The sequence below is a fragment of the Hylobates moloch genome, unplaced genomic scaffold (genome assembly GCF_009828535.3).
Source record: "Hylobates moloch isolate HMO894 unplaced genomic scaffold, HMol_V3 SCAFFOLD_16, whole genome shotgun sequence".
Taxonomy (NCBI): domain Eukaryota; kingdom Metazoa; phylum Chordata; class Mammalia; order Primates; family Hylobatidae; genus Hylobates; species Hylobates moloch.
Window position 1 is genome coordinate 33629205 of NW_026652291.1, and position 22166 is coordinate 33651370.

General features: G+C 44.4%; 1 protein-coding gene across 13 annotated transcripts in view; it reads right to left on the reverse strand.

The window, feature by feature from the left end:
• Window positions 1–22166, reverse strand: part of SIPA1L1 (signal induced proliferation associated 1 like 1) — a 425147-nt gene that overhangs the window by 4846 nt on the left and 398135 nt on the right. For all 13 annotated transcript variants that reach the window (XM_032180041.2, XM_032180040.2, XM_032180036.2 and 10 more), the window contains 4 exons: window positions 10692–10925; window positions 9723–9888; window positions 4254–4500; window positions 735–881 (listed from right to left, as the gene is read on the reverse strand). In XM_032180041.2, the coding sequence (XP_032035932.1) occupies window positions 735–881; window positions 4254–4500; window positions 9723–9888; window positions 10692–10925 (794 nt within the window). The remainder of the gene's footprint in view (window positions 1–734; window positions 882–4253; window positions 4501–9722; window positions 9889–10691; window positions 10926–22166) is intronic.

Below are 22166 nucleotides of genomic sequence, written 5' to 3' on the forward strand. Positions count from 1 at the left end.
AAAATCACCTGCTATAATTTTGTAAAGAATAAAAATTTTAGAAAGATCTTTAAACTTAGAAAAAAGTCAGCCTTCATTCAAAAAACAAAAAGCAAAACAAAAAAACCCAGCTGACAATCTTATATCAACACATACATACTGCACTACGTTTTGTGTTTTCATTACAGCAGGCAAGATCAGCACCAGTCTGAGGACCTGCATTTAAGAACCGCCAGCCTAAAGCGAGCACACGGCCAGCAGGCTAGCAAGGAGACAATGCAGACAGACAACGTGCTACCGAGCACGGAGACGAGGGAGAACGGCAAAGGAGGCGCCCCACATTTGTCGGGATAGGCGTGTGGCCAAGCAGGGCAGGCACTGTGACATTTAGCAACAACGTCTTTGCGACGTGATGAAAGATCCTCTCTGGATACGTGTTCTTTTTAGTCAAGGGACAGCTGGGATTCCTCTACCCACTGCCCTTCCCATATACGGAGGAGATGAGGCATTCATGTTATGAATCCTGTGGAAGACACACCAGGTGGCATCTGATTACATAAAACATGTGCCTAAGTGTCCAGCTTAGGGTCTGGTCCCTACTGAATGCTCAGTAACTGGTAGCTCATCTGGTGAGGCACATATGTTGTGAGTGTGTCCAGAGAAGTAGAGTGGATGGAGACTGCTCACTCCGCTGGCACCCCGCAGGGTAGCCCTGCAGGATCGTGGGCTGTCCTGTGTGGATTCAGTGGACTTACCCTCGTAGGCTTTGGCAGCATCTACCAGGTTGGACCAATCCAAGTCTGCAGCAGTGTCAGGCAGGGGCATCAGGCCGGGGTCGGGCATAGGCTGCCTGCGGGTCTCCTGGATGTCAGTGAGGGAGCTGTCCGAGGCCGAGAACTCTCCTGCAGGAAGGGAGGAGGAATGAGATGCTTCTTGTGCCTGTGGGAGAGTCACTCAAAACTTACCTCTTTCCTGTTACAACAGATTGTAAGCCATTTGCGACTGTTACCAATGTCCAGGTTAGCAGGCTGTTAGTGGCTATTCTAAAGCTGACTTGAAATAGGAATGGGCTTCCCCTCTAGTCTGTCTTCATTTTTTCACAACCTCCCATCATCTCCCTTCCAGCAGTGACTCATGGCAAAGTTAGTTTTGCATGGAGGCACTAAGTCTGCTTTTGTGAGAGCTGTCTGTCCCCAGCAGGGCCTGGGCAGCACTAGCATCTGCTTTCCTGCACAGAGTCAAGAGATTTGGGCCAGGAAGAAGAGGCCTACTTCAACAGGGAGCTGGATTTTGGAGCCAGACCAGGGATGTTTCTTCCTATTAGAGGAGACAATAGGGCTTTTTTTTTTTTTTTAATTTTTTGAGACATGGTCTCACTCTATAGCCCAGGCTGGAGTGCAGTGGCACAATCTAGGCTCATTGTAACCTATGCCTCCCGGGTTCAAGCAATTCTCCTGCTTCAGCCTCCCAAGTAGCTAGGACTAAAGGTATGTGCCACCATGCTCAGCTAATTTTTGTATTTTTAGTAGAGACAGGGTTTCACTATGTTGGCCAGGCTGGTCTGGAACTCCTGACCTCGTAATCCACCTGCCTCAGCCTCCCAAAGTGCTAGGATTACAGGCGTGAGCCATCACGCCCAGTTTAATAGGGTTTATTTTTATCTGGCCCGGGAGTGGTAAGGGACAGAAGGCCCATGCCTGCCCTGTCTGCTGTTCAAGGGCAGCCCACTGGGTTCCATGGTCAAAGGTGTCCAAGGGGGTGTGAGGGGCAAATCAAGGGATGTGAGTGTGCTGGGTTACTCAGACAGAGCTAAGACAGGAAGGTGATTTTAGGGGTGGAACTGGCATTATTCTTCCCAAGGATGCAGTCATCACACGAGCTAGTCTTTGGATCAATTTTGGGTTGCAGCAGTCTAACATCCCAAGCTCTTCCTAAGGGGACATTTTGTTGAAAACAAATATTAAGCCATTGTAACAACAAACTGACATTTTAACAACTAAGCTCTGCTTAGCCTGGGGCAGGGAGGACCAGGCAGAGTGAGCTACCCTGAACACTGAAGGCAGCTCCTATTGCTCTGGTTCATGCAGGCAGATAACAGGAAGGGTGGGCTGCTGGGTTCCAGGGAAAATGTCACTCATGACATAGAAATGCCCTCAGTAGGCAGAAGCTGGGTGGAAGTGAGGGCAGAGCACACCACTCCACGAGAAGAAGCACCCTTGGAAGGTGACTGCGACACTCAGATCCATGCAAACACACAGCTAAAGCTAAATGCTCAGCTAGAATAATTAAGTGACTCCAGAAAGACCTGTTTACCAGGAGTTAAAGAGTTTCATGTATTATGACAGCCCGGTAAGCCAGTGTATTAAGTGCTTTGTTTTCCCTTTCAAATTACAAAAAGAACTTCTCTGAAGTACAGCTGCTGGTTATTACTGTGCTTAAAATTAGCAAAATTATGAGTAAATGGAAGTTAACAAATACTGCAAGATATTAAATGTTCAATTCTACTTAAACGTGCTCCCACCAAGGGTAAGGAGGAGGAACAGATAATTCTGTGTGTAACTCACAACCTTCTGCTCTTTTATCTCTAGGGCCCAAATTTCCATGTGGGGGATAAAAGAAGTCACTCTTCTTCATCCCCCAAACACATTTCAGTGGAAGTCACCAAGCAAGGCAGGGCTGAGGGATCAGCCCAATGAGGACTGCCTGGTAAGGAGGTGAAATCACTGCAGCTGCTATCTTATTCAGGAAAACAAGAAAAAGTGATGGGAAGGGGCTCAGAGAGGGCTGCCTGTCCCTGCCCTTCCATTGTGGACTCACATGGGGCCTTTAGTCCTAGGACTCCTGGTCTGGATAATGAACATGTGTGGGAGGCAGATTTCTGGGCTGCTCTTTCAGAATGTAGGCTTCTACTACTCAGGGCCTACTCTGATATGACACATGCAGAGAAGACTTCACAAAGGGGTTACCTTTACACTACAAAGGCAAAATTAAAAGTACGGAGAAATAAGAGAGCAATCAAAGTAAGGCAGGAATAATGGAATTCAGGGAAGAATGACCCCGATGTAGGGAGAGAAGGAGAGAAAAAGGTTAGGGGCAGGAGGTCACTACCAGAAGGCTTGTTCTGGAGTCTGATGATAAAAAGTGGTCCTTTCATGTACCAACCTTGGTTCATCGGAGGTGACTTCCTGGCACAAAGAGAACCCAGATTTAAGCTGCAGGTGGATGGGGGAGGGAGCAGGGGAAGCTGGCATGATCCTTGTGTGATGCCTGCCAGGGGCCAGCAGGGTGGGTGGGACTGTGCTGCTGAGCAGTGAGTAGGACGGAGACATGGAGGAACATTCATGAGCGTGGGCTGAGAGCTCAAAAATAAGGGAGCAAAAGCAAGAGATGTAAAGAAATTACTGTTCCAGAGAAGCAGCAGAAGGAAAAGAAACATGGGTATGAATGGACACCAGAGATAAAAAACCTGCAGCAGAGTTCACAAAAGGAAAAAGGACAGAAGGGAGGAAGGGTGACAGCAGGGCATCCGGTTAATGATCAAGGACACTGGTTCCGTGACAGGCATCTGCTGTGCTGGGCCACAGCTATGAGGGGAGGTGTAGAGCCCTGGAATGGGGTAGGACAGAGACAGGAAAAAGGGAAAAACCAAATTTAAATCCTGAGTGCCAGAACATGGCCCTTAATAAAACTGGGATCTAGTTGGGTCACAAAGCAAACAAGGCATATGTGGACCAGGTGCAAGAACATGGAGGTACCCATTATCCACAAGCCTTTTCCTTATATAATGCTTGCCTGCTCACTGCATGAATAAATCAATGAGTCAACAAATGAGTGGTTGATACCACAGGCAATTTCCTTACAGCCTGGGAAAGAACGACAGCAATGGCAAGTCTGGGTTCTTACGGTGGCTACAGGAAGCAGTGGATACAACTCTCTAAGAAATAACTAATCTAGTGCTAGCCAAATTTGCTCAATCATAACAGCAGCTGGCATGGTTGCTAAGAATACCAATTCCCAGACTACTCTTTTGGAGATTCAAATTCAGGAGGTCTTGGGTCCAGTGTGGGAATCTGTTATTTCTAGCAAGCATCCCAGGTGACTATGGTGGTCTGGGATTACAGGAGAGAGAGGGCAAATGAGGAAGGGGTGGGTGAGCTGAGACCATCTGAGCATGGATACAGGACCCCTCTCTGAGCACATGAGTGGCAGCCACATCTGGGGACACTGACCATCATCAACAGGGCTGTCCAGGCTACAGCTGAAAGACCACTTACCATGCAGCGATTTCATTCCTAAGGTGTAAGAAGGCCTCCTCAACGGGAGCGACTTGGGGAGAGAAGGGTACGTGCTACTGAAGAGGACGTCGTTGGGCAGGGCTTGGTCCAGAAGTGATGCCCTGGAGGTGAAAAAGTGCTCCCTCTGGCTACTGTAAATGCTCTCGTCCGACAGTGTTCTGTGCAAGGCCCGCCGTGAGGTGGGGGTGCTGGGGAAAGGAGACTGAGGAGAGGAGAGTGCGTGGAACTGAAAAACAGGATCGAGACAAAAGAAAGTCAATTTTCTGGTTCCGATCCCTGAGACCAAGGTTGGGGGAGGGTAGGATAACCAAGTTATTGCTCCAGACACACCCCCAGCAAGGAAGCTTCAGGGCCCATTGTCTATTTCTACATCCTCAAGGAGCTAACCCCAAGAGTTCCTGGTCATTATTCCTCAGCTGAGCATGCTGCCTGCAGTCTATCAGTGCTCCCTATGTGATTCAGGTATGTGATTAAGTGGATCTATCAAGATCGTGTGTGGTTAAAAACAAGACTTTAGGATCAGACAAATGTGAGTTTTATTTGAATCCTGTATCTCTGACCAAATCATGCAATCTCTCTGAGCCTAATTCCTCGTTTGTACAACCGGAGCACAAAACCTCTCAGGATTACCACAGGGATTAAACAAAACGCTGGACTGAGCACAATGGCAGGTGTCAGTGGCATGAATGGTGTTATGGCCCCTGGGGGAAGAGAGAGCCACAGTGCCAGAAGGGTATCCTGACAAGCTTGTCAGATGATAACATGCTTGCTGGGCAACAAGGGTATTTGATCATCAAAATATTTTAAGTCACATAGCAGGTAGCTCTTGATTAACTACTAACTTACACCAACAGAACCTATCGAGGTAGATAAATTTCATGAGTTTTGGAGAAAATTCGTATTTTGAAGACGCATTTCTATTCTTGAAATAAGAATAGGGTAGGCTGGGCGCGGTGGCTCATGCCTGTAATACCAGCACTTTGGGAGGCCGAGGTGGGTAGATCACTTGAGGTCAGGAGTTTGAGACCAGCCTGGCCAACATGGTGAAACTCCGTCTCTACTAAAAATGCAAAAATTACCCAGCCGTGGTGGTGCATGCCTGTAATCCCAGCTACTCAGGAGGCTGAGACAGGAGAAACGCTTGAACCTGAGAGGCAGAGGTTGCCATGAGCCATGACTGCGCCACTGCACTCCAGCCTGGGCAACAGAGTGAGACTCTGTCTCAAAAAATAAATAAGGAATAGGGAAGTCAGTTTTATAAATGACAAATAAGTATATATTTAAATACACATGACAAATAGTTCCAGATGTATCTCTTATTGATATCTTTTGCCTTTGTGACCAAATTTGATTTTGAGATTTTTTCTGCAAATAGCAAGCTTCTGAGTATCCCTTCACTGAGAACAGCAGATACCTTAAAAATAGCAACCTGAAAGGCAACAGAGCATTTGACCCATGAACAATAAAGTTATCCTTATTCAGTTCCTCTTAGGCCAGTGTCTGCCTCGATAGGGAAAATGATGTGAAGAACAGGTGAAGATGTGAGAAGGGTGTCACTGCTGGTTGAAAGCCACCCTGGGACTTCCCATGACACTTTGAAGGGGCAGAGAGAGAATGATTTAGCAAATGCTCCATTTAGTGGGCTGATTACAGACCCAGAAATACACAGTGGATACACAGGATCTAGAATGCTTCCGCTCAACAAGCCAGGGGTGAATCAGGTCCAGGCTACCCTCAATGTGGTATGCACAGCTGCTGCATAAATACCAAAAGATTATGAATCAAACACATTGTGAATACACCCAAGGTGTGACCAACTAGGTAAAAATTACATTCACTTCAAAAATTCATGATGAATTAAATCCAAGGTACATATGTACTTGTCTAGAAACTAAATTGCTGTGATAAATGCTTTGAGAGAGAGAACGTGGAATGAAAGTGACAATCTCCCTTCTCTTTTTGTGGAGAAGAGTGAGCATTAGAGCCATTATATGGCTTGCTAACTGTAATTTTCTTAAAAAATAAAACCAGATTAAAAATAAAACCAAATAAAACATCTCCACCTGCAAGGTTCTAGGACTATCACATAAGGCTCCTGCCTGCCAGGTCAGATCTCAGATTTCTGTACGGAAAAACTGCTGCTAAATAGCTTTCAGCATCCCTGGTTTTAGTAAAGGGATTTCCTTTTCCAGTATCCCCACCCTGATGGTTTTACAGGTGTGAAATCCTCCGCCAATTCTAGTTTCAGCCTCTTTGGGAAATGTTAATATGCTTCAAGGCCATGAAGAGCTACCTTGAAGAGCTTAAGCAGTGTGCCCTATGAAAAGTTAAAACACCCTGCAATGAATGGAGGCAGGGCAGGAAGCAGAGGAAGCAACCTACCCCGAAGGTGTTCTGCTCATAAAAAGGTAGGAGATCCCAGCCTTGTCCAAGAATGTTGAGATGGCCCCTCACCCCATCCTCTTCAACTCCAGTCTTAAAGGTGTGCAGAACTATCTGCTTCCCAAGAGCTGCCCCTGCCTGCCTTGCAGGTTGTATCTGGGATTGCCCAGGAGTGCTGCCTGATGCTGCCAGCCCTTGGGAAAGAATCACTGTGGAGTGGGATGGCACTGGAAGTGGGATCAAACCTGGAAGGGATTTCAGAGGACATTCGAGAAGGGGGCTGGTTCTAACTTGTGCTCCAAGTAGGCCCTAAGGGTTCCTTATAGCACCACTGCTACGGAGAGGTTCAAGTGGGACCCAGGAGTCCAGACCATCCCATCCCTCCCATAAGAGAAACTCTACTGTCTGAATTCTATATAATGGGGTTCCATGTGTGATTTAAAAAAAAAAAAAAAAAAAAAAGGCTTCCTGAGCTTTAAGACTGGTTGGGCACCACTGATCTCCTCTGGTCCTCTATCTCACAGTTGAGGAACGGGGCCTGGAGAGGTGGCGTTTTGCTTCATGCCAGTCTCCTGTTCTCTCATTCTTTTCAGTGCCCCTGGCTATTAGTGACATGTGTCACCTGCACTCACAAGAAGCTCTTCCTAAATACTGGAGCCACACGAAGCCTCCTCCTTTGGTATATACCTGACAGCATTGGCGCTACCGTCTGTTCACTTGTCAGACTGTATGCCACTCTTGGGGAAAATAACGTTATCCCATCTCTGCTTGCCAGTGAGGTTTCTTAGAGTGCTGCAGCTCTGCCATTATTCTTGAGGTCCTTGCTCTGCTGACAAATGAGCCTGGGAGTGACCCTGCCACTCAATATTAACAAAAACTCATAGGTAGCACTGGCTATCCAGGAAGATCAATGTGGCACATGAGTGGCTTTGGAGTGTCACAGCCCAAAGCTGGCCATGACACCTAGTATACTGAAGTCTGAGGCAGTGGCTCTGAGCCTTGAGCCAGGAGTGGCCTGGAAGACCTCTCAAGGGCATGCCAGCCTTACTGACACAGCAGAGCCTCCATCATTCAGATGATGACTCTCAGAAGACAAAGGGAGCTACTAAGCTGAACTCATCTGAAACTAAACCTGCTCAAATAAGATGAAACTGGAGAGAGAAAATCTGAGCCTATTCCCAGTTCCTGCTTACAGCCCTTCTCACTGTGATGGTTTAGCCAGCAGAAGCACTTTCTTCACAGAGTCTCACAGTAATACAGTCACAACATAAAGAAAGCACACTCCTGTTTCAAATAGGAATGCTAAAGTAATTCATTTTGGAAATAAAAGCCAAGACCCGGAATAAGGACAAAATCAGACATTTGCCTTCAGTTATTTCTACTGCATAAGTAAAGCAAAAGAATGAAGGCTCTGAGCTTGCCCCTTGCCAAAAATGTTAAACTAGGAGTTGGAAGAAAAACTCCATTCAGGGCAGGTTTTATTTCCCTTTAACCTCAAAGGAAAAATCTGAAATAATCTTTATTTTGAAACTGGTACTTGAACATTTTAATATACCTCTTTGGGTTTTGATGGATAAAGAAAGAAGTTTCAAGCACTGTCTTTTGCAAGGTTGCTAAGGAAACCATTTGTGCCCTGAATGATGGGTCAGAACTGTTAAGTGCTGGCTTATGAGACGGAAATTAGAGAAATCAAGAATGGCTACATCTGTACAATGATTTATTAACATAAATCACGTTAACAAATCATTTATTTCTCGACAAAACTCTAAAGTGGTCCTTGGGGGTACATTCAGTTCCTACGAATGTTGATTTTTTAGGTTTAGGGGGTTTATCTGGCCTATGTGGGGAGATGCATGCACACGCACACACACGCTAGCATGGTGCTGGGGAAGCCTGAGGGCGACAGCCCCACACAGCTGCTCCACCCGCCATGCCTCTTGCACTCTGATCACAGTCTGAAGCTGGTGTGTGGTTTAGGACATATTCTAGCTTCCATTTCAATCAATTCAATTCTCAAAGTTATTCTTAAAGCTTTCTAGTCTCTTCAAATAGAGTACAAACCATCCACCTAAGAACTTAGAGAACAGAAGACTTCAAAGTTTGCAGCCATGACCTTTCTGGGGGTGCACTCCCTTCTCCTAGGAGACCCAGAAGACCTCAGACAGAAATACCTATACTCAGAGTGACATAACTTCAGGCCCAGCTCAATAAACACCCATTCCAATCCCTGGGGGTGTGAGATTCCACACTTTATAGAACAAGAAAGGAGAGAGCCTTAAGTGAGCTTCCAAAGGTCCTACAAGCTGAGACGAGTACACAAACCTTTCCATGTGGTCACATAAAAGTCTGGACAACACAAAAACGTACATGCTGGACAGGTATTCAGGACTTGGTGCAGAGAGACTGGGTTTTAGAGAAGACATTTACAGTCTGGAATTCTGAGCATAAAACAGAAGGCTTTATGAAGTCAAGAGAGTTTGGAAAGTTCTGAAGGTATGTGGGTGGACTTAGATTGCTGGATTGAAGCAGCAGCTGTACATTTACTTTTGTGGGTGTGGCAATGAGAGTGACTGTCTATCAGGCAGTTTCTCTGAGTGAAGAGAATACCATATATGGCCAGTAGGTTTGCTAGACAGGGTCAGGAGCAAATGGGGCCATTTCTGAGAAGAGGATGGCCCTCTGGACAGAAGACAGTAAAATCCTTATGGAAAACATTCTAGCTTTCCATAGGAGCCACAGGTGTCTCTGCATAGTTTCCAAGAAGTCATATCGCCTAAGTGATGTTCAGGGAATCATGCACTCTGAGCAGGATACAGCAGAAGAATAAACAGCTGTAGGGGTAGGACCAGGTTAACAGAAACCATGACTAATGAGATGTGGCTGCAGGGACAGAGCACTGTCAAACACTGTGGACCAGTTATCAGGGAAATGGGATGATAGCAGGAAGTGAGATTCAGTGAAGCGCAGCCAGTAACCCACACTTTCTGGAAAGTGTGACTATGTTTAACAGCCCCATCACGTCTGGCTTGCTTCTAATTGCCATCTACCGTGAGCTCTGTCTTGTACCTTAAAACTCTTCTGTGATTCAGGAGTTGGGCTTTCAAGATCAATTAGTTTCTTTAGATCTTCTTCAATGGTGGACTTGGAGGTTGGCTTAGGAGATGCCCGGAGGTCTCTGGTTGAGGCACGCAGCCTGGTGTGGGCTATTTCATTGCCATCGCTCTGATGACGCCTGGAAAAAAAGGGAAGAGACGACAGATACCAACTCAACAAGGTTGGCTCAAGGGCACGATGGGCTCTAAAGGATGTAAGTCAATATAAGTCAATAGAGAAATAATATGTGGAGAAACAGATAATTACTTCTGTTTATATGAGAATCTACTCATATAAACGCTTACTGAAGAAACAAAACCAATTTGAAACACAAAATAAAATCTGATAAGTCACTCTTTTAAATAAAATAATTAAATAATTATTAAATAATTTTGGCTTAGTTTTACTAAGCCAAAATTAGAAACAGATTTACTAAAAGACCACAGGGTATAAATCCAAAATGCAACCTTTGCACAAACGAAAACAAAATAATTGAATGAATCATTTAATTTTTTGCTGTACTACCTTGTCAAAAAGTCCTTTATTTTCAGGGGTACTCACTCACTTTGTAATATTCCCTCTGGTGCCTACTGGCCTAGTTAAGAATTACACGGGAAGGCTGTGATTAATATAATCAAAGGGACTAGTATGGTCTTAGCACCAGAGGGGCAATTATTCTGAAGTGTATCCTTCAAACACACTTTTCAAGATCTAAGATTCTCAAATCCTAACATTTTGCAATACCTCTTATTTAAGGAATGAGGCAGAGAAATAATTTAAGAAAATATTACTTAGGAAAAAAAAATAATAATCCCACCAACAGACCAACTCCTGCCAAGCCCCTAGCCTGGCCTCTTTTGTTGTAAGAGATCACGCCAAGGTTTTCTATTCTCTGTCCTATTAAAAGCAAGCCACCAGCAAGGGAAGCAAAGTAACTCTTACTTTCTCGTGTCCATAAATCCCACGGAGTTTATGGTTCCTTCGGGTTTTTTCCATCCAATCAGGTACTTGCTAGTAGCGCCCTGGCGAGGGTAAAAACTCCTAGGACCAGAGGAGGAGGAGGAGGAGAAGGATGGTGCGAGCTGTGAGGGGGCGGCTGGATGAAGCTCTTCTTTAGGTGAACTTCGGGCACTGGTGAAAACCACTGGGCTGGCAGAGTGTCGGGAGCTCATGGTACTGAGGAGAAGCAGGGCAAACACATGTGTATCTCAGGATCATTATGTCAGCTATAAAAGTGTTGTCCGGGGTACGGGTGATGGCTGGGTTGAACAACAGTGAATTTTTCATTAACTATTAACGGCGATGCCTAACTGGCCTTCCTGGCTTTCTCACTATAATTTAAATGGCTGCTCTCAAAGTGACAGATGACCGTTAGGGCTTAGTCTGCACTTTAAAAAGTAAAAATACTTAAGACTGTCAGGGACACTTTCAACTTTTTTCACTTTTTTCACATCGGCACCACTGATGTTTGTCACGGAAGTTTGGCAGTGGCAAGAGACCGAAGAAAGAGAAGTAAAAGGTCTACCGTCTCCATGCCTCTGTCTTGCTTTCCTCACAACTAGGGATTGTGGTGATGCTCTCTAGGACCAAGCTGAGGAGGGGAGAGGAGACTCAATCAGGGCTATGGCTCTTCAGACTCACATCCAAGGCCAAGGGGCACAGTGAGCGCTCCCTTCCCATGGCAGCTGGCATTCCTATTGGCTCTGGAAGCTGCTCGTCAATGTATTTCAAACATCGGTTAAAGATTACAAAACCAGGGCAACATCAGTTAAAGATTACAAAACTAGGGCTGGGCGGGGTGGCTTACACCTGTAATCCCAGCACATTGGGAGGCTGAGGCTGGTGGATCATCCGAGGTCATGAGTTCGAGACCAGCCTGACCAACATGGTGAAACCCTGTCTCTACTAAAAATACAAAAATTAGCTGGGCATGGTGGTGTGCACCTGTAATCCCAACTACTTGGGAGGCTGAGGCAGGAGAATCGCTTGAACCCAGGAGGCAGAAGTTGCGGTGAGCCAAGATTGCGCCACTGCACTCCAGCCTGGGTGACAGAGCGAGACTCCGTCTCAAAAATAAAAAAGATTATAAAACTAAAGTCTGCATGACTGAAGAGTCCAAAACTCAGGGGTTTCAAGAATTCCAGAAGAGAAAAAGGCAAGATTTTCAAAATAAGGGATGAGAGTTTTAGTTGACTGAAACTTATGTTAAAGGTGGAAGGCCTTTAACTGTAGGATTTTCATACTTCCTGCCCAGTGGTCTCACAGGACCACACTATTTGAGCCTTTCTGAGTTCTCCAGCATGGGGTGAGACCAAAGATGGCTGACTCTTGCTACAACAGACTTTCAGTTATTTTTACTTGAGGTTTAATTAACAGTATGTGGTCCCAAAGCCTTCCTCGATGGCACTTTCATTTGTCGAAAACGAATGGTCCTGACCTAAATAAAGTATGGACTCTTGTTAATAATACTGTATCAATATTGACTTGGGGAGGAAGATAACTGAATAGAACCCTCTAACAACTGTCCCTCCACAGGAACACCAAATTGAACAACTATCCACATAAAAAAGCACCTTCATAAGAATCCAAAATCAGGTGAGTGATCACAGTACCTGCTTGTCACATCATATCAAGGGAAAAGAGCCGCTGAAGAGGGTGGGAAAGATGGTCCTGCATTGCCTATGCTCCCTCCCCCACCCCTGGCACCGCAGCTTGGAGAGAGAATCTGTGCACGTCAGGGAGGGAGAGGGTGTGGGACTTGGCATTGGAACTCACTGCTGGCCTGTCACAGCAGAGCACAACACTGAGCAGAATTCTGCTGGCACCCACGGACAGAGCATTTAGACCAGCTCTGGGCCAGAGGGGAATTCTCAGCCAGAGTGGGAGGAAGCTGAGTCCCAGCTGGTTCTGCCACCAGCTGACCAAAGTGGCCTGGGGCCCTGAATACATATGAGTGGCAGTCAGGCCACAGGGACTGCAGTCCTTGAACGAGCCCCACAGCTGCACTGGTCTAGGAAGAAGTGGACTTGGGGTGCACATGACCCCATGTGACACCAGCCATGGTGGCCAAGGGAGTGCCTACACCACCAGTCCCAGTCCTCCAACTCCAGGCAGGGAAGCCTGGGGAGAGGCTCCTTCCACTTGGGGAAAGGAAAGGAAAGAGTACAGAGGGCTTTGTCTTACATCCTGAGTAGCAGCTCAGCCACAGGAAAATAAAGCAGGCGAAATCCTGAAGCCCTCGATTTCAGAACTTTGTTCCTGAATGGCGTTCCAGACCCACCCAGGGCCAGAACAGAGTCCGCTGCCCTGAAGCGAAAGGCCCAGACCCAGCAGGATTCACCACCTGCTGACTAACCAGCCCCTGGGCCTTGAGTAATCATCGGTGGTAGCCAGGCAGCAAGACCCAGTACTGTGCTATCTTCAGGTCTGACCCTGTGCAGTGCCAGCTGTGGTGGCCATGGGAGTGCTTGAATCACCTTCCCCAACTCTACGCAACCCACCAGAGAGAGAGACTCCTTCTGAGAGGGAAGAGAGAGAGAGAGACACTGCCTAGCAACCCAGAGAATTCTCCCTTATCTTATCCAAGCCCATCAAGGCAGTGCTTCTTGGAGTTGGTGAGTCAAAGCGTTCCTGGACCTAGGGCGCCCCCTAGTGCTGATACATCTACAGTGACCACAAGCTAAGATCACAACAGTCCCATTTGAATACATGGAAAGCCTTCTCCAGAAGGACCGGTACAAACAAGCCCAGGCTGCCAAGATTGGAATAAATACTTAACTCTTCAATGCTCAGACACTGATGAATGTACACAGGCATCAAGAACATCCAGGAAGACATAACCTCACCAAATGAACCAAATAAAGCATCAGTGACCAATCCCAGAGTGACACAGAATTCAGACAGAGAATTCAAAATACCTGTCCTCGAGCAAGTTCAATAAACTTCAAGATATCACAGAGAAGGAATTCTGAATTCTGTCAAAAATTTAACAAAGAGATCAAAGAGATTGAAATAGTAATTTAAAAACCAAGCAGAATTTCTGGAGTTGAAAAATTCAATTGACAAACTGAAAAATATATCAGTTTCTCAAAAGTGGAATTGATCAAGGAGAAGGAAGAACTAGTGAGCTCAAAGACAGGCTACATGAAAATACAGTCACAGAAGAAAAAAGAATAAAAAATGAAACATGCCTACAAGAGCTAGAAAATAACCTCAAAAGGGTAAATTTGTTTTTCTTTTTTTTTTCAGACAGAGTCTCCACCCAGGTTGGAGTGCAGTGGCACTATCTTGGCTCACTGCAACCTCCGCTCCCAGGTTTTCTGCTTCAGCCTCCTAAGTAGCTGTGATTACAGGCACCTGCCACCATGCCTGGCTAATTTTTGTATTTTTAGTAGAGACAGAGTTTCACCATGTTGGCCAGGATGGTCTCAAACTCCTGACCTCAAGTGATCTGCCAGCCTTGGCCTCCCAAAGTGCTAGGATTGACTACAGGCGTGAGCCACCATGCCCGTCCTGTCAAAAGGGTAAATCTAAGAATTACTGGCCCTAAAGAGGACGTAGAGAGAGAAGGAGATAGGGGCACAAAGTTTATTCAAAAGAATAATGAACATTTCCAAACCTGGAGAAAGATATAAATATCCAGGTACAAGAAGGTCACAGAACTCCAAAAAGATCCCACCCAAATAAGACTACTTCAAGGCTTATATTAATCAAACTCTCAAAGGTCAAGGATAAAGAAAGGATATCTGAAAGTAGCAAGAAAAAAGAAGCAAATAAAAGGGAGCTCCAATACATCTGGCAGCAAACTTCTTGGTGGAAACCCTACAGGTCCACAGAGTGTGGGATAACATATTTAAAGTGCTGAAGGAATATTGATTCTCAAGCTATAATAAATGTACTACACTAATGTAAGATGATGCCAACAGGGGAAACTTGGTGAGGGGTTTATGGGAACTCTATCTTTGCAACTTTTCTGTAAATCTGAAGCTATTTTGATATTAAAAAGTCCCACAATAAGCCAGGTGCAGTGTCTCAGGTCTGTAATCCCAGCACTTTGGGGGCCGGGGCGGGCAGATCACCTGAGGTCAGGAATTTGAGACCAGCCTGGCCAACATGATGAAACCCTGTCTCTACTAAAAACACAAAAATAGCTGGGTGTGGTGGCACACACCTGTAGTCCCAGCTACTTGGGAGGCTAAGCCCAGAGAATTCTTTGAACCCGGGAGGCGGAAGTTGCAGTGAGCCTAGATCAATAAACACTGGTGCTCAACATCATCAGTTACTAGGAAAATGCAAATTAAAACCACAATGAAGGATCACTACACACCTACCAGAATGGCTACATTAAAAAGACTTATAATATCAAGTGCCAGAAAGGATGTGAAGCACTAGAGCTCTCATACACTGCTGGTGGGAGTGCTACTTGTTACGACCACTTTGGAAAACTAGTTCAGAGACTCTACTAACTTGAACATATGTATATTTTTGACATGGATATCGCATTCCAAGAAACTCAAAAGAAACATATATGTATGTGTACAAAAGGACATGTACAAGATTTCTTAATATCAGCTGGGTGCAGTGGCTCACACCTGTAATGCCAGCATTTTGGGAGGCTGAGGCGGGCAGATTACTTGAGCTCAGGAGTTTGAGACCAGCCTGGGCAATATGGCGAAACCCTGTTTCCATAAAAAATAAAAAAATTAGCCAGGTGTGGTGGCGTGCGCCTGTAAACCCAGCTACTTGGGGGCCTGAGGTGGGAGGATTGCTTGAGCTCAGGAGGTTGAGGCTGCAGTGAGCCAAGTTCACACCACTATACTCCAGCCTGGGTGACAAAATGAGACTCTATCTCAAAAAAATAAAAAGAAGAGGGGGGAAAAAAAAAGCCAAGATTCTGAATATCCAAAATTGGAAACAATCCAAATGTTTATCAACAGTACAGTGGATAAATGAGCTGCTATATTCTCACACTGTAACTATAACATAGCAATGGAGATAAGCTAATGTTACCTGCAACACATGGATAAATCTTAGCAACATAATGTTGACTTAAAGACACAGGACACAAATTAATGCAGATAGTATGATTCCATTTATATAAAGTCCCAAAACAGACAAAATAAGGCTATGATTTTCTTAATTTTCGTTTTTGTTTTTGAGACAGGGTCTTGCTCCGTTGCTCAGGCTAGAGTGTAGTGGTGCAATCACAGCTCACTATAGCCTCAGCCTCCTGGGCTTAAGCGATCCTTCCACCTTAGCCCAAGTAGCCAGGACTACAAGTGCACACTGCCACACCTGGCTTTCACGTGTATTCTTAAAAGGATAAATGGTTAAATAAGATCAACCCCGATTCCTGGTTTTATCTATGAACACAATGGGCTGACACTAGCTCCCAGATGTGAAATGCCAGTGCACTTCTTTTCACTAGTGGTTATAATTGAGACAGCCCCACTTAATTGATTAGATTTAGGCACAAAGGTAGGAGAGAAACAAATGAACAATTCACTGGTATGGCTTTCTTCTTTAATGCACACAACTCACAGCACGAAGTTGCGCACTTTAGTACACACAGCCTCTAATTCAGTGGGCCTGTGGGCATCACCTGGGAGCTCTCCCAAGGCATACTTTCTTGTGTCCCAATCCTAGATATTTAATTTAGTAAAGGAGGAATGATGCCTGGAAGATTAGGTAAAATGTCCGCCAAGTGTTCACACCAGCTGAGGCCTACTGCTTACTCACATCCAGTTGAATTATACACATTGTTATGACGGTCAAAATCCAGTTCCATATTGTCTAGGTGAAGAAGGTGAAGTCGTGGCAGCAGTGTTTCTCAAGCCACAGAAAGTGGCCACCTGTAGGTACTGATGTAACTGGGGAATCCTGGGCTTGTGTTAGATCTTCCAGAGCCCCAGAAATCTGTATTTTAACACATTTCCAAAGTATTCTCATGTTTTTTTGGGTCGAAGAAATACTGCATTAGCCCCTCAACTCCTCCCAGTCTAAAATGAGTCTGTCTCTGGGCACAGCTGTGGGTGGCTCCTTGCAGCTGACCAACCCACTGGCCTGAGACTGTGTCAAGGGATGTGCACCCATACACTTCACCTAAGAATCTCTGAAGTAGATTAAATTACAACACAACTACCATGAAGCTATCAGCTTCATACTTTTTAAGGGGAGCTGTGTGGCTGGGCTCTTTCATTATCCTGGAAATTTCATATTAATTTAATAGGCTGCAATTTCACTTTACTCACAGAGAGTTAAATCTCGTCATAGGAATTACGTAAGAAGGGAACGAACCAATAATATCTAACAAAAGGAAAAGAGCATTAGATATAACAGGAAATAATAACTGCAATATCTGTTACTTTTATCAATGTATAAGAAGTGAGTTTAACTGAGTATGGCCAAATTGGAATCACTAGAAATTTACTCAAGGTGTCTCTAAATGCTACATGAAGAAACTAGTAACTTTAATTTTTCTATAAGCTATAGGGCATTTCTCCTTTCCTAAAAAGGAACAACCTTAGATTCTGTCTAGCCATGTCAGGATGTTAATTTTGAAAAGGAAGAGAGGATACACAAGTACATGATACCCCATATAAAAGAGGCCGGGTGCAGTGGCTCACACCTGTAATCCCAGCACTTTGGGAGGCCAAGGTGGGTGGATCACCAGGTCAGGAAATCGAGACCATCCTGGCCAACAAGGTGAAACCCCATCTCTACTAAAATAAAAGAAATTAGCCGGGCATGATGGCATGCACCTGTAGTCCCAGCTACTCGGGAGGCTGAGGCAAGGGAATCACTTGAACCTGGGAGGCAGAGGTTGCAGTGAGCCAAGATCGTGCTACTGCACTCCAGCCTGGCAACAGAGCGAGACTGTTTCAAAAAGAAGAAAAGAAAAGAAGAGAGGCAATGAGGTCACCGAGGATCTGGGACAGCCTGCATCTGTCCAAACTTCTCATCTTGACCTGATGCTCAAATGAAACCATGGACCACATGTACAGCAACTTGGTGATTTTACATTCCCAGCTGTGGTGAGGCTTTATAGGAGGGGATGCCAGATGACCAATCTGCAAAAAAGATGCTACTCTCAGCGGGTGCTGCTTTACAAGGAGGACCTACATCTATTTGCTGACTTTGCCAAGCAATGAGCCACACAGGATTGGGAAGCCTGAATGTCATCGATCAAGGCCCAGAGTGCTGAACCTATGAGGCCTGGGGAGACTGCTGTGAATTCCTGCATCGTCACTGAGATCATCATATCCTGTGAAAAACATCTGGCAGCCACTGTCTATGCTATAGAAAGCTGCTGATGGGAAAACTTGGAGTCATCTACTATTTAAGCATGGCAAGGGCGTTTTAGAGAAGCTTGGCCTGCTGAAGATGATATTTTCAGGAAGCAGAGAGCAGCAATTAGTCACCTGTCAAATGGCTGTGGCAAAATCTGGGCAATGGCTGAATGCTGGTCTAATACCAAGGGGAGGAGAGCTGATCGGGTTTCCTGTGATTGCTTGTACAAATAACAAGCCTTTGAGTGACAGATAATGTGGAGGATAATGATTAAGGAGGGCTCCTCCCACTGTGTTCAGCACTAGCCAATTCTGTACTCTATCCAACAGAGTACAGTACGGAACACAATTTAGAAGACACTAATTCCAAAGGACTGGGGGAAAAACAAGCAAGTGAAGTAGGGATGATTAAGTTGACAAAGAAGATATCCAAGTGACTGCAGTAAAGAAAAATTGTCCATCTATAAAAGGCAGATATTAAACAGTATAATAAGGGCATATTAATATATACAGCATAGGGAAATCAGTGGCTAGCTATATGCAGCAGCAGAAGCCTCAGGGATCACCGTGGACCACAAGGTGAAAAGCCTGTAGTGCTAAGCTGTTTAATAAGGAGCTAACAAGGTGTCTATGAACATTATCATTTTATTGGGCATAGCTGAGAAGAGTGTCATGTCCAGGTTTTGCATCTAAAAAGGATAAAGAAAACAAAGCCGGAAGCTTGAGAAGAGAAAATACGATTATAGGATGAAACACACAAAGTGTAGTTATAAGAGCTGTGGGAGATACTTGCTTGTTAAAAGAAAAGTCACTAGAAAATTGTTAAGGCAGGTGATGAAGAGCTTACAAAAGGAAATGACAAAAAACCTTTGGTCTTAAAATGACATTTACAGTTTGCAATACATTTGATAATCTTTTTTATTTTCAACAAACATATACAAACAGCCATTTAGTATGTGGAACAGGACTTTGGTTTGGTGGTACTAGGCTATGCTAATGTGTATGACATGGCACATTACCAGCTGCAGGCTTAGTTTCCGACCTGCTACTTAGTTAGCCACTTAGTTTCTGACCTGCTGTCTATTGTGTAGAATCTGAACAAGCTGACTGCTGAAATGCAGTTTGCTGGCCGGTGAACTGAAAGATGCAATAGTAAGCCATCTTCATTTGTCACCATGTGCTTGTATCTGTTTAATTTGTATACCTTAAAATCCTATGGTGTATTCCATGGCCAATATGCCATCTCCTAGATTACAGATGAGGGACAAGCCAGGTGAAATGGTACAACTGGCCACAGGCCACATAGCTGATCAATGGTAGAACTGAGACTTGAACCAGGGTCTCAGGCTCCAAATCTATTTTCCCTATGTTCCTCTCTCAACTTGCCTGGGGATAGAGAGCTATACCAAATTTCCCTTCTTTCTTTTTTTGCAAATGACCACGTTATAGTCAATACTTTATATCCAATAACTAGGTTAAGGCAAGCAGGGCCAACACATGTTCTCAGAATCTTAGACGTCAAAAATCTTCATGTTTAGAAAACACTCAGCTCATAAAAAAACATTTATTCTTTCTTAATTGTGTATTTGAGCTGTAGCTAGAGGAATGGAATTAAATATTGAAAATGGAGAGGACTTATTATATACTGAAATTATTTAGAAAAGTTGTGTGGGCCAGGCTCAGTGGCTCATGCTGGTAATGCCTGCACTTTGGGAGGCTAAGGTGAGAGGACTGCTTGAGCACAGGAGTATGAGACCAGCCTGGGCAACATGATGAGACCCTGTCTCTACAAAAATATTAAAAATTAGCTTAGCATGGTGGTGCATGCCTGTAGTCCCACATACTCAGGAGGCTGAGGTGGGAGGATCACTTGAGCCCAGAAGGTTGAGGCTATAGTGAGCTGCGGGGCCACCACTGAACTCTAGCCTGAGTGACAGAATGAGAGACCCTGTCTTAAAAAAAAAAAAAAAAGAGAGAAAAGCTGTGAAATCTCTTGAGATTATTTTCTTTCCTTCCCCCCCCGCCACCCCACCCAATAAAGCAATTATATGAATTCTCATCCTGGTAGAATGCTTTACATATGACAAAGAATGGACTCTGCCCTTTCTGAATTCCTTTTGGCCTTATGATTTAATGACACTTGAAGAATTTGGGCTTGCTACATCAACTGAATGAACGGATTAGTTGCTTCATAGAACAAAGCAAAAAAATGTTTTGTTGGTGAGATCTGCATCAAGCATTTGTGGCTTGACAGAGGGCTCATTTTCTCAAGGTTCACTTGAAATTTCTTCCTCAGTGGTTCTATTTTTCAGTCTTTGAGGTTACTAAAAGTAACTGGTTCTGGATAAAATAACCACCCACCCCCAAAAGCTGGAAGAGGTGTGGCAAGATCGCTTAGGCCAGATCACCTGGAGTTCTGCCATGTAATAGCAAGATATAACAAAATTGTGAATGTTCATTGTGTGAGGTGACACAAAGCAAAAATTGCCAATTAAAATGATCCATACCCACAATCTAGGCTAAGGCAAATAGAGTCAACCACATCTCTTAAGAGAAGTTCTGGTTTTGTTATTTTAGAGGTTGAACTTTCAAATTCTGAGTTAGTCCATAATATTTAGAAAAATAACATTCTCATCTTAAGGAAAAAATATGAAAGAGAGGCAATTAATTGTCAGTAACTAAAAAAAAAAAAAAAAAAAAAATTTCCAGGCAGAAAAGATTTAGAGAAGGAAATGTTACAGATAAAGACAACTGAGTAACTTCTAAACAAAGATGGAAGGCATATTTCTCACATACATAGGATGCCAATGAGGGTGCAGAGAACAAAATTTAAACACCAGGGCATACACAGAGGCACACAGACAGCCCAGTGTACCAGAGTAGCCTGAGGCAGTCCTAATGTTCAATGTAAACCACACATAAGAAGCCTTTCTTTTCCTCAGCTCTCAAGAAACATACAGCTTTTGTGGCATGAACAGTTAACTTATTAGATCAACCAGAAAAAGCATATTCATGAAATTGAACTGTGTTGACAACTGTGGGCAGGCATTTTTCTTGGTCTTTAACCAGTTCTTCCAGTGATAATGTCAGACACTGACCAACATATATCTAGATCCTGACTGATATTTGCCTATAAGCTGTTCTAAAGTTCTTCCTTGTCATACTTCGTAGAGTTTAAAAACTTTTATGTAGACATGACAGTTTACTAAGACTTCATGCTACACAAAGACTATGTACGCTCTCATACCTATACCTATAAGCACTGCAGCTCTGTGCAAATACTGATGCATCCGTACAATAACCTTCAAAATAGTGGTTTTCTAAGAGCCAGGAGTTGAGGATTTATGTAACTTTTGAACTGGTTTGAGTCATCAGGCAAAAAACATAAAGAAAAGTCATTCTTTCTTTTTTTTGAGACAGTGGCTCGCTATGTTGCCCAGATTGACCTCTAACTCCTGGGCACAAATGATCCTCCTGCCTCAGCCTCCTGAGCAGCTGGGACTATAGGCCCATGTCACTGTGCCCAGCTAGTTATTCCTATTTGCTCATTGGCATGTACTGAGTATCAGTCTATTATGTTCATGTTGGCGTGGCCTATGCAAATATACTTAGGATGAACATATTGGGTGAAAAATCCTCTTGTACTGACTGGATGGCAGTAAAAAGGTATATGTGGATCACATAAGTGGGTACTAATTGGCTACAGGTGTCTGAGGGGGCCTTAGGGAAGCAAGAGGAAGGAGACCTGGAGAATGGCTGGCTAACAACCGTGGACACCAAAACAAGTCAGGTCAATCAGTTACAGAAGAGATGTCTATGTGCAAGCATGAGGTAGGGTTTTTAGCTTTCTCATGTGTGGTCTTAAATTAAGCTCCAACATCAGAAACAGCATTGGTCAGCAGGTCTAGAGCATTTTGGACTAACTGAGGAGGTCCTTGATTGCCAAACACACTGGCACTGCCTACTGCCAAGGCCAGAACCCTAGGAAGAAAATGAATGCTGCTGGTAAGAATGTCCTTAAATTACTACTATCTTCACCTCTCCTAGGCTTACCACTAATCATTTTTTTTTCAGTGGTTCATTTTAAGATCTGAAAGTGAAACAGCCATTACCAAAAAATAAAATAAAA